Consider the following 12212-nt stretch of genomic DNA (forward strand, 5'->3'; position numbering starts at 1 on the left):
GACGAAATTCCTGTAAACAAAATTTCATTGAATATGGTGAATATGGTTGCTTAATATTCAAATGAGAACTAAACATCGCTTGTATGAAATGCTTTCAAAAGTAAATTTCACGCAATTATTTAATAATTCAATTAGTAAAATTAGGCACTTCATAATATTATATTAGTCAATCAAAATCTTTGCTCTTTTATTGTAGCTACTAAAGGCCGATTTTTCAATCGTCAAATAACTTTTAGCTGAGGAACAAATTTGAGGTTTTGACAGGTTTCCTATAATCAATAAATGTCAAAAAATGAAAAAATGTCAAAACCTCAAATTTATTCCTCAGATAAAAGTTATTTGACGATTGGAAAAAAACTCTATACTATATTGGAACAAAGACGTTTTGACAGGTTTTCTATATATAATCAATAAATGTCAAAAAATGAAAAAAATGTCAAAACCTCAAATTTATTCCTCAGATAAAAGTTATTTGACGATTGGAAAAAAAACTCTACGTCACTCTGCAAAAGAAAAGATGCAGGTAGGTTTGGTTTATTAAAATTAATGAATGCCGTTTTTAAACCTGACTACATCTTAACTACTTGGATTAGATTACATAGGTAGGTTATGTATAGATAGATCAGAACACTGAAATGAAATAAACTGTATATTACAAAGTCACGGCTATCTGCAAGATAATTTATAAACCTGTTCCTTTGACCTTTAGAGATTCAAAGAGAAATATCGATTATCTACAAAACGGAAAGCTTAATATCGATGAAATGATTGTAGCGCCTACATTTGTAGCAGCACAGTTTAGAAACGACTATAAACGGGAATTTATGTACGTATCATCAACTGCACAGATATTATCGAGGCTCGTGCCACTTGTAACTTAGCTCTTAGTGATGAGCGAAGCGTCGCGTTGCCTACACTTATCTTGAAATAAGTTTTTTACATTAAGGAGTTTAAGTGTGAATTAACATTTAGTATAATAATATTAGGGTGTTCCAGTTCCTAATTATAGATATACCTAATCATATCGAAGTTTGGAAAATGTACCTAGATTTTATGGTGAATTCCAGTCGCATTTCAAAATTTTAACGTTTCGTTGGAATTGAACAATATTGTGAGTGATATTTTCAAAATAAATTTAGTATTTACCAAAAAAATTGGTTTGTAACTTCAGTAGCTATAAGATTGATGGCTGGAATTTAAAAAAAATGTCATACTGACCGAATTTCGGCAACGGCGGCCAACTTCCACAGAGGTTTTAGTCCTCAGTAGTCATCTGTGCGGGAGATATTATTTATAGTGTATACGCAATATGCAAATACCTTCACTGTTCAGTAACTCTCACTGCCCGATGAGACGGCAATCCATTACAACTGGACAGAGATCAGATGCTTTACAGCCTACAAAGGCTTTACGTGCTCATCGAGGCAAGGAGGTGAAACCTCGCCAACATCCTAACTTCATTAGGAAAACTAGTATAAGTACTTGACCAAAAAACCTATTACTAAACTATTTTCATATACAAAAAATAATCATCATCATCAGCCTGTGGACGTCCACTGCTGGACATAGGCCTTCCCTAAAGAACGCCGCCACACCCGGTTCTCAGCCTTCCTCATCCAGTCACTTCCCGCCAGCCGCTTTATATGGTCAATCCGTCGTGCTGGAAAGCGTCCAACACTACGCTTGTCTCCACTCAAGGACCTTCCGGCTCCAACGGCCATCGCCATTAAACATAATGTATCTATCGATATATTTTTATTTTTATATGGTCACATCACTAGTGAAGTAGCAGCGGTCGCGTGCGCGTATACACTGGCTATCGCGCCGCACGAGCGATCATTATCGTGCCTCAACTTTGCCATATTTCTTCCCTCCGCCGGCTTTGCGCTACCAATCACACTTTGTTACATTTACTCGTTCAAGGTGTAGCACGAATAGATCGTTCTTTGCTCTGTGATTTTATTTCACTTAGTAAAATCTGGTTTTTTAAAATAAACTTTTAAGCTTCTTAGAGTTCCGCACTAAAGTAAAAATGGAATAAGTAGGTAGGTATCTACTTATGGATTCATCTTTGTATCTGTCTATCTTTAATCACATTTGTCTTTTCGGGAAACTATCTATCATTCGGTAGTCATAAGTATAAGTATTATTTTTAATGAGGTTCATATTCCACCAAGCTGGCCAACTGCGAATTAGTAAACATCACACACCTTTGAGAAAATTATACTCACATATAAAATTCGCAGGCATAACTACAGATTTTCTCACGTTGTTTTCCTCCGTTAAGGCAAGGAGTGCATGCTATCTTAGTTTAGAATACTTATACCTACTAGTAGTTATCTTCCTAACCACACAACAAGAAGTTATTAAGTAAGTCGCGTTGCACCGTTAACGTACGATTATAATAAGCGGTTAATTCTAAAACACATTTTATAGATTGCCTTACGACCTTGCGCCATGAACAAACTAAGCTATCTCTATCGTACCTACCTACCTAACCGAAGCAATTAACTATAGACATTAAACCGCGCCCGCTGACCCGGCGGTTAATTCCTAGACGGATAAATCAATTACGGGCAAACCAATCTGAATAAATAAGCGACGCTATAAACCTATAGGTAATAGAAAATTTACAGGAAGGTTGGTACCTTGTTGAAGTTGTCTATAGATATAACTACATTTATTTCTGAAGATACTTTTTCATAAACTACCGTACTTATTAGTACCTACCTACCTACAATTAAACTTAAGAATCGGTACCAATTCACTTAAACGTCATAATATAGGTAATATACCTACCTATCATACGAGAATATGAGTAACAAAACTTATCACAAAGTAAGAAAAGTCTAATTTTTAGTAAGTGATTTTCGCCAGTTTTCGTGAATTGACATTTTATAAGATCAAAGTCTTCTTATATTAAAATATTTCTTTTTGTCGCTTTACCTTTTAGGTAAATCTTTTACACGTACCTACTTAGATGTTTCAAACTTTTCTAAATGAACTTTGTAGAGTCAGAAGAACAGTTAGTGAATATGAAAAATGACCCCTCAAAATATTGTTTCAAAAGATACTACGAAAAGCTGAGATCAAATCAAACAACATCAACGCGCGCACAGCTGGGCGTACTCGAGTCGTGTAGTCGGGTGCTTTCGGGCTCGCTCGGACGTGTAGGCCACGCCCACCTGCGCGCGCGCATGTCTACATCTCTTTTATTCGCGCCAATTTTCCCACAGTCCGTCTCCGAACGCCGCGGGGAGCGGACGCCACACCCATTGACCGGCGTTAGAGCATTTTCCAATTACGTACAAGCTTTTTGCGGCTACTCAATTCCTGTGATAAGCTTTCTATTTTAAATAGAATAAGGTTAAGCTATTATTCGTCTGGACACAGTAACTGAGCTTGGAAGCTAATGGTAGAAGTCTGTTATATTTTTAAACAAAAAAATTCGAACGTAATCGAGTAGTTCATCGAGAATGCAGACGTAAAATAAATTGAATGTTTATTCGATAATGATCGATCTTGTAATCGAATTTATCTCAGTCCAGTGTTTGTTATTAGATACCTACTGCTTTACAAATAAGATTACAGTCTTATTACTTACTGTCAATCGAGCAATGTAGTTATTCATTGTATTGCAAATTTATTATTCGCTTATGTCAATATTATTTATGGACAAAAGAAAACATGAGATAGATAAATGCTCAATGCTACTAGTCACTAAAGTTCCTTGTCAATAGGTAAATTGTATACTTTTTTATAATATTATCGTCTTTCTTAACCTAATTCTTAATTTCTTTAACCTTTGTATCTTTGACTAACTGATTTAACCGGCATCGGTCGGATAAAATTTTGATAATAGATACAGCTGAGTGTATAGGATTATACTTAAACCAATGTAACTTCTGGAAAAGTAGCTTTCTTAGTGGTGAAAGAATTATTAAAATCGGCTTAGTAGTTTTCGAGTTTATCGATTACAACCAAACAACGGCGGTTCGTGCCTGGAAAAAACCCTGATAACCACAAATAATAGGCTGACAACTACTAGGCTTGCCTTATTTTATTAAGCCCTAAAGTGACGGGTTTGCGAAAGTTGCATGTTTCTCTCGTCTAACATTAACTTACAACCTACTCGTAGCTACAATTTTTTTCATCATACAAGTATGACTCGGCACTTTTGGGAAACAAGTGCTTCGTGGGTAATGGGTAATTCACGTTAATAGCTTATCACCTTTAATCAGTAGCACGCCGATCGACGCCCGATATAATGGACCCCGCGAGTAAGAGTTAGAAAGTGGCGGCAAAATCACAAAACAACGGTGGTTCAAAAAAGACATGCTCCCAAGCTCCCATGCTAGGGCTACCATGTTCCTCTAATATCGATTTTCTGAAGGATAGATCCATCAGACATCAATGCAGTCAGTTTTCCCTCCAATTCCAATACCTTCAAGTCAAGAGTGAATAGACATCTACGCAAGCGCGCTCCATCTAAGGCTAGACCATCACTTGTTATATACTTATTATTGCTTGCTAGCTAGTCTATATAGGCTACGTATACATTTTTTAAACCTATTATTAAGTAGGTAGATAGGTATACTACACTATATACCACTAAAAACTGAGGCAAGTAGGTTGATTACAAAAACTTGTTCGTATTTTTCACTCTTGCATTAACAAACAACTATTTATTTTCTTCTCCTTGAAAGTTGAAAGGATTTCATCCTTCATACTGGTACCATAACTTTGCTTCAGGTGTGATAAGCCAAATGCTAAGTACTAGGCTATATACCTACTTTATGATTCTTCGTCCGCACAATTCTAAATGTTAAGTTAAAAGCAAAAAACCGAATCCGTGTTTGAGATTTCCCATATAAAACACCTGTTTGGTAACCCTAATGCCGTCCCGTGACCTCATGGCTTTAAAAATAAAAAAGTATATGAGGTATGGCGACCATCTTGGATATAATTATATCGAAAGAGTGCAGCCGCCAACCGTCAGCTCTAAATATAAGACCGAGCTGTGCTTTAAAGTTAATAGCAATCTTTATAATAATGCTGGGTAATAGTGACGCGTATTTGTAATCATCGATGTCGATTGTCGCTGACCATTATTTTAATTGTTACCTTTCTCGCCGTAAACTGTAATTAGTTTTTGTCTACACAGACTTGTGGAGGCATACGGACTGATGTTAGGTACAATTATTTTCTCTAACATACTATGTCTATAGGTACCTAATAATTAAGTTGTAATTGTTTTCTCAGAAAGTAAGATGACATGCTTTTAAAGGCGAGTTCTTCTTGAGCACGCATGTTACTCTTCTAGTTTAGTGCAGTGACATTACATAGTAGATACGGTTTTATTGAAAATCCTTATTGCAATCAAACTTATAACACCCCTCTTTTTGGGTCGGGGGTTAAAAATATGGTGTGGTTTCCTAAAAACGTTTTTCGATCGAATACAAAACATCTTTTTTTTCTTATGAATTATATATTATGTTATTTATATAATTATAATATTAAATTATAGCGTATTTATGTGAGTTTGTTTCTATAAATATTCACTTAAACATTTTAAACACGTACGGCCATGTTGAAAATTCCACACGCTAGGTCAACAGATTACTTATTCAGATTTATCAGCCATCGTACTTAAGCAGCACACCTGCGCACAAACGAGCCTGTGCTGTAGTACGCCTGAAGCTTAGTAACCAGAAATAGCAAACATACTGAATTATCTGAATATATATAGTGAAAAGATGACTGACTGAGTCATATCAACGCAAAGTTCAAACAGATAGCTATTATAACGTAGACATTTGCTATGAAAGAATTTTTGAAAATTAAACCCATAAAGGGGCAAAATAGGGGTTTGTTTGTGTAGTCCACGTAGACGTAGTGATGGGCATCCTCTAGTTTTAAATAATTTGCATTTGGTGAAATTATTAGTTATCTCCATATTGATTTCATAGACGATTTTTCATGGAAAGTGATTTTGCTACGTTAATTTAACTAGGAATATGATCAAGATCAATAGCGATGATATTTCTCTGATTAAGTAGTTATCACAGAAAGTAAATTTTCGTAGTGAGAAAATATGCTTTTTAAGTTTTGTCTAAGAAAAATAACTTTAGCGCATAGATAAAGAGTCAATCAATCCAGTAGCTTACAATGTTTAACAATTATTTTGTTGTTTCATTTACTTAGAGTAGGAAACCACGAACCATATGGGCAAGTATTTAGTTATTTTAATATCGATAAAAAATAACATAATATAATATCGCTTCATCAAGTTATTCTTACTTTGTACTGTTACGTTAAACTGTCGTGTCATGATACTGGTCTACGATTGCATCTAAAAACGAAACGTCACTATATTTGTTTAACATGTGGTTAGGTTAATAAAACTTTAAATAGCATTGACCCGAACTTTATTGACATAACTAAGAGGGAACTAAGAAGTGACGTTAACCGCTGCGAATTTATACTTAAGAAAAAGTATTGAGCTGATTTTTACTCATTCGTAGCACGTTTAAACAATCGTAGTTTAAATATTTAATCAATCAAACTCAATGAAGACACCTAGAATTTCCTAGAAATAAATATCTGTATCTGTGGTTTCAGTAGTTTTAGTTAGTAGTTTTTACGTTACACGGGCTCAAATATTTACATATAAAACTTTAAAGGTACATTTTTACGGAAATCTGGCAAACTACAGACAGATATTTATTTCTAAAATCACACTAATATTATAAAGGCGAAAGTTTGTATGTGTGTGTGTGTGTGTGTGTGTGTGTGTATGTTTGTTACTCTTTCACGCAATAACTACTGAATGGATTTGGCTGAAATTTGGATTGGAGATAGATAATATCCTGGATTAGCACATAGGCTACTTTTTATCCCGGAAAATCGAAGAGTTCCTACGGGATTTTAAAAAACCTAAATCCACGCGGGCGAAGCCGCGGGCATCTTCTAGTGTATTTATAAATTTTCACTAAGAATGATTGGTTAATTAATCAAACGAGAATCAAACTACGTTTATGTGGCAAGCGCTGGGCAGCGTGCTAGGGAGACTTCTCTTAAAACAGCTACTGTGAGTTGTGACGTTCTCCTTAAAAGGTTCGCCATTCCTGTCCTAGAACATCGTAAATTATCTCACGGCGCATCACTAGCCGGGAGCAAAGGTTCTAGCGAGGGCGCAGGCATCAATTTGCGCGGTAGCTGCCGCGGGCGCCGCCGCCCCTGTCATTACCCCCCGCGCGCGCGCCGCCCGCCCCGCGCGCTCCCTCGCCCCTGCCGACCTCCACGGGAACATACTTTAACCTTTTTTGCTCCCTCGCAACCTGTTCACGGGATACGGCTGCTGTGGCAATTTAAACATCGGTTCATGGCCACGGGCGATACGTATCTGCTAACTATACGGCCTTCGTAAGTGCAGCCTGCCTGCATTTTAACTTATGGCTCGCCGTTAGGGTTGCGAATTGCTGAGGCGGTAATTATTTATATCATACTGGGAGATGGCGGGAGTTGGCGGGTGACATTTATGGATTAGATGCTTATTTACTCGTATCTTCGTACTTAAGATCAAGTTAATGTAGCATTTTTTTAAATGTCTACATGTTCCTACTTTAACGAAGGTGGGTCCGCCTTCAATCCAAATGAAAATATGTGAAAATATGTATTCAAAGGCCGATTTTTCAATCGTCAAATGACTTTTATCTGAGGTATAAAGAGAGTTTGATAGTTTTTGTATAGTCTGCCTAAATTTGTAAATATGTCTTTTTTATTCCTCAGATAAAAGTTATTCGACGATTGTAAAATCGGTCCTAAAAAGAAAAGTAACCTGACTTATTGACTGACTTGACCCATCAATGCTCATGCATTCAAAGATCATTTGGAACGAATTTATAATAAGTATTACATAACCAAGATACCTAACTCTCGTATCATCATAATAAACACTAAAAGCAAGACTAAAAGGCATCAACAAAACGATCATTCTCTCGTTCCACAGAAACAAAGAAAAAAAATTTAGAGCAAAGATCATTCCTGGAACAGGCAATTTGATATCCAATTAAACAATTTCCTCCGATATCATTCCGGTGCGCTCAGCCGAACTTGGGTCACTTGACCCCGGGGCACGGGCATTAGAGACCCGAAACGATTTTACGGCTCCGTAACCCCTATTAAACTTAAATATGCCCCTAAACCTCGTCCGTACCGATCGTACCTTTCAAGGTTATCCTAAAATCTCGAAAGTTTTGGTAATAAATGATACAATTTTGCAAAAAGTTCTAATGAGTACAACACTATTATTTTATATTCTGTGAGATGGTGGTGTGAGTATATAGGAGCATAAAGCCGGTTAAGAAAAAAATCTATCCTTACAATTTAGCCTAAAGCCTTCATCTCAAAGTACCATTTGTTTAAGCTTTCACCCACCCTGTATTTAGGCACAGTATTTTTTGAAAAATGTAGATAGGTAGAGTGTTCTTCGTGCGAAGTTGGGGCGAGTTAGCAAGATGAATTAGTATACCTAAATTCTAGTTGGCCTACCTAAATTCTACATTGACGTTTCGTTTATCGATAAAATTGTAAACGAAAATTCTTAGCGACTCTCGTAAAAGGAATAGATGACGGCTGTTTTAAAAATAAATTCCCGAGATCGCAAGGCTTCACCAGCGGATGCGAGAGGAGCAAAATGACTCTAGCAAATTGACCTGTCCTTCAACGCGACCGGGCGGCGGGCGCCGGAGAGCTGTCGCGACCGCTAAATAATTCCGTTCCCATGCTAGCTACTAGCTATCTCACTTTAATTATTCATAGGCCTTTTTTATACGCCATCACTTTTTACCGCTCGACCGCTGCCCGTAGCTATAATATAAAATTAAAAAAAAGAAAAGAAAAATAATCGAGCACCGGCGCAATTTAAAAAAGGAATAAGTCGGATGACACGGATCGAACTCCGGGCAAATGTCGCGCGGTAAAAAGTGGTCGAGCGTGAAGATGTCCGAGGGGGTGGCGCGGGGGGAGGCGTGCAGGACGTCACGTAGGCGGCGTGCTTTTTGTCAACGTTCCCGCAGAGATGACAGGTCGGTGGACGCTGCGCCCGCGACCCGGGGCCGCGGTGTCGAATCGTTTTGATACTTGTGATCTTGCGATTCGCTGCGGCTGCTTTGTCACAAAAATACTATCCGATTCCGTGAAATCGTTTAATAGCGCTATCGAAATGTAAACAAATCAAAAGTTTCGGCTGGTGATTTTTTATTATAAAGTTCTGTTATTCGAAATTACTTTATGAGTCTATCGTTATGGCTGATCTTGCTTTCCTTAGGAAATTAATTAATTCTATTAAATTATGTTACAATCTCAGCCATGAAATCCTTTTCTGCTGGCTTTGTCTTTAAGTGTCTTTAGGTATGACTATGATTACACTTGATAATGATCATCGTCCCATCGTCGGCTCACTAGTGATCACGGATCTTTTCTCAGAATGAGAAAGTTTAGACCAATAGTCCACCACACTGGCCAAGTGAGGATTGGCAACTTCACGCACCATTGAGAACATTAAGAAGCAAGCATCTCAGGCAATCAGCTGGTTTCCTCACGATGTTTTCCTTCACCGTTAAAGCAAGTTATACCTACTTACTTAATTGCTTAAAGCGCACATTAAGTACGCCGAAAAGCTAGAAGTACGTGCCCCGGATCGAATCCCAGATCCTCCAAATAGGCCAACGTCTTAGCCACTAGCTAGGTTATAACCGCTAGTCTTATTAGACAAGAACTTAGGCGCAGCTTAAACAGACGCTGAACCTGTCAATTCCAAGCAAAGCACGTCGACTCTAACGTCAATTCAAATCACGTTTAAAGTTGTTGTAATGAGACCCTTAATTGAAGGTTTTAATTGAAACTCTCAACCCTCAAGCGTTATCAATCGCGGTACAGAAGCTGCGTGACACGGCGACAGGTGCGCTCGCCTCAACCGGTCACTAATAAACTCTTAAACTCCGGCTTCCCACAACCTGCAGAACGAACTCGCCGTTTTTATCGGCCGCCATTTGCAAAGCAAATTATCGTACGAAAACATTCGCCGAAGACAACGCCGATAAAATAATACTTACCTTAATACTTACCTTTTTTGTGTTCGATTGACGCTCCGTTTAGGCGGCTTCTGCATTCGCGGTTTCAGGATTTGCGGATGAAAATTTTTTGACTGCTTTCAAAGGCTTTCTTGTCATACTTTTCAGTCAATACTTAATACTAGTTAGCTATGCGTAAATTCGTAGACCACGTTCAGCAAGAAAAACTTTCTGTTCTTAAAATATGTATATCTACTCAATGCTTAAATCAATAATTTTGTGTGGAACTTACTGGGAAACGTTGTGACACCTTCATGCAATTTTGAAAATATGCAATTAGGTATGACAATTTAAAAAAGATTGGCATTCATAGATACACCATATTTGAGACTGATAATGCTCAAAATTATAGATATTGTGTTTTAACTTGAAAATTAGGTACAGTTATAGAATGAATGACTAAATAATTTCTTCGTGATTAATATGCCTATAAAAAGGAAGCTTAAAAATTCACAATCTCCTTTATTAATAGGACTTGACTTTAAAAACAAAACAGGGACAAGAATAATAACCATAACATGAATGAAAAATATACTAATCCACTTTTTTGTTTTATTTTGCGAATTAGACATCCAAACATGGATCCCCTAAAAATGATAATTCCGTATTCGCGGCATTTTAACAGAATGCAACCCTCTCTCGTAAATAAGGACCATTGACTGTATTTATATCACCGTAGTTACAAAAACTTGAATTCAAGTCCAAAATGGCCGCCTGATTAAGAATTTAACACAATGGGTTGTTTGTCGTCTGTTTACTTGAATGTGAATGTTTAACATTCGCGAAATTGGTTACCAACTGAGATCGTGTTTTGTTATCATCTTATATCTTTGTAAGTTTTAAGTAAATTGACTGTCATGGCATGTTACGTTAAGTTTAAAGATTTTAAAGTCTCCTTAAGAATTAAACATATTCGTATCTCTTACCTAGGACCTAGGTTAACCTATACCTATATTAAATCAGTGCGCTTACCTAATGATTATCACCGATATTACTGTAGATCAAGGAAAGGTCTAGTTGCATAACAGGCAGTTACAGTTACGTTTCGGTTACCGTTAAACTTCAATAAAACATCGATAAAAGCGTCAATAAAAGCTAAATGGGTTGCAACTTGCACAAGTCAGAGTTTATTAACTTTGAACTAATGAATACATTTGTGCAATTTACTTGTTTAATGATCAATGTTTAATGATTACTAAACGTGTTTGACTTATTGCAAATACAATCTCAAATTTGAACCATTTTTTATCGAAGACCCTTGAAAATATTGAAGAATTTGGTAATTAAGAGAAACGTTATCTTTCTTTCCAGAATTTCCGCGAACAGAGAATCGACGGTGCAGGGCTGCCTCTCCTAACTGAAGAGCACCTCACAGTCATGCTGCAAATGAAGTTAGGGCCTTCGCTAAAACTGCGCGCGGTGCTCGCCCGGAGACTCGAACCCTGCGCTCAGTGCCTGGCCGCCGCCGCCACGAACACAACCCCCACAAACACGCCCAAAATAAACGGCACATCACTAAAATCTGAGCCCAGGAGCAACACTACCAGCCCAAGTTAGAGGTGTCTTCTTAAATTCATCTATCATCTATATCAGACTGAAAGTTTGGACAATAATAACGCCTGATTATATTAGATCAGTTACTGGCCCCAAACTTGAGACAAGTCAATACTGACTCACTGATATTGTGTGTAATTTCAAGGCAACATGGCTAAAACTCGAGCATTCCTGGTCAGTAAAATTTTACCTTTTAATTTGACAGGTAGATAGAACTCAATGGAAAACTGGAGCGCGATTCAGCGTTGATTTGTCTTTAGTTTCGAGTTACTAGCTGGCTAAGTGTAAATCAAGCTTTAGATGTATTCTAGCGAAAGGTTGTATTTTTCTAACTTTAGCTTTTATTGTACTCGAGGCATTGAACTTGTAGTTCTTTTGAAGAAATTTGTTTTGGACTGTAGTAGTTTTTTGTTGTATAAAATACGGCGTGAGCTTTTTCAGCAACTCTTTTTTGTACCAATCCGAAATTGGCTTTGGGAATTCTCGTATTTTATGTAAAATTAAACTACTGTCAAGATTCTG

General features: G+C 37.2%; 1 protein-coding gene across 4 annotated transcripts in view; it reads left to right on the forward strand.

Moving 5' to 3' along the window:
- LOC123872287 (ataxin-2-like) overlaps positions 1 to 12111 on the forward strand; it is a 302090-nt gene extending 289979 nt beyond the window's left edge. For all 4 annotated transcript variants that reach the window (XM_045916488.1, XM_045916490.1, XM_045916491.1 and 1 more), the window contains one exon: positions 11448 to 12111. In XM_045916488.1, the coding sequence (XP_045772444.1) occupies positions 11448 to 11693 (246 nt within the window). In that variant the 3' untranslated portion in view covers positions 11694 to 12111. The remainder of the gene's footprint in view (positions 1 to 11447) is intronic.
- Positions 12112 to 12212: the final 101 nt, after the last annotated feature.

This window comes from Maniola jurtina, chromosome 15, assembly GCF_905333055.1.
Source record: "Maniola jurtina chromosome 15, ilManJurt1.1, whole genome shotgun sequence".
Lineage (NCBI taxonomy): Eukaryota > Metazoa > Arthropoda > Insecta > Lepidoptera > Nymphalidae > Maniola > Maniola jurtina.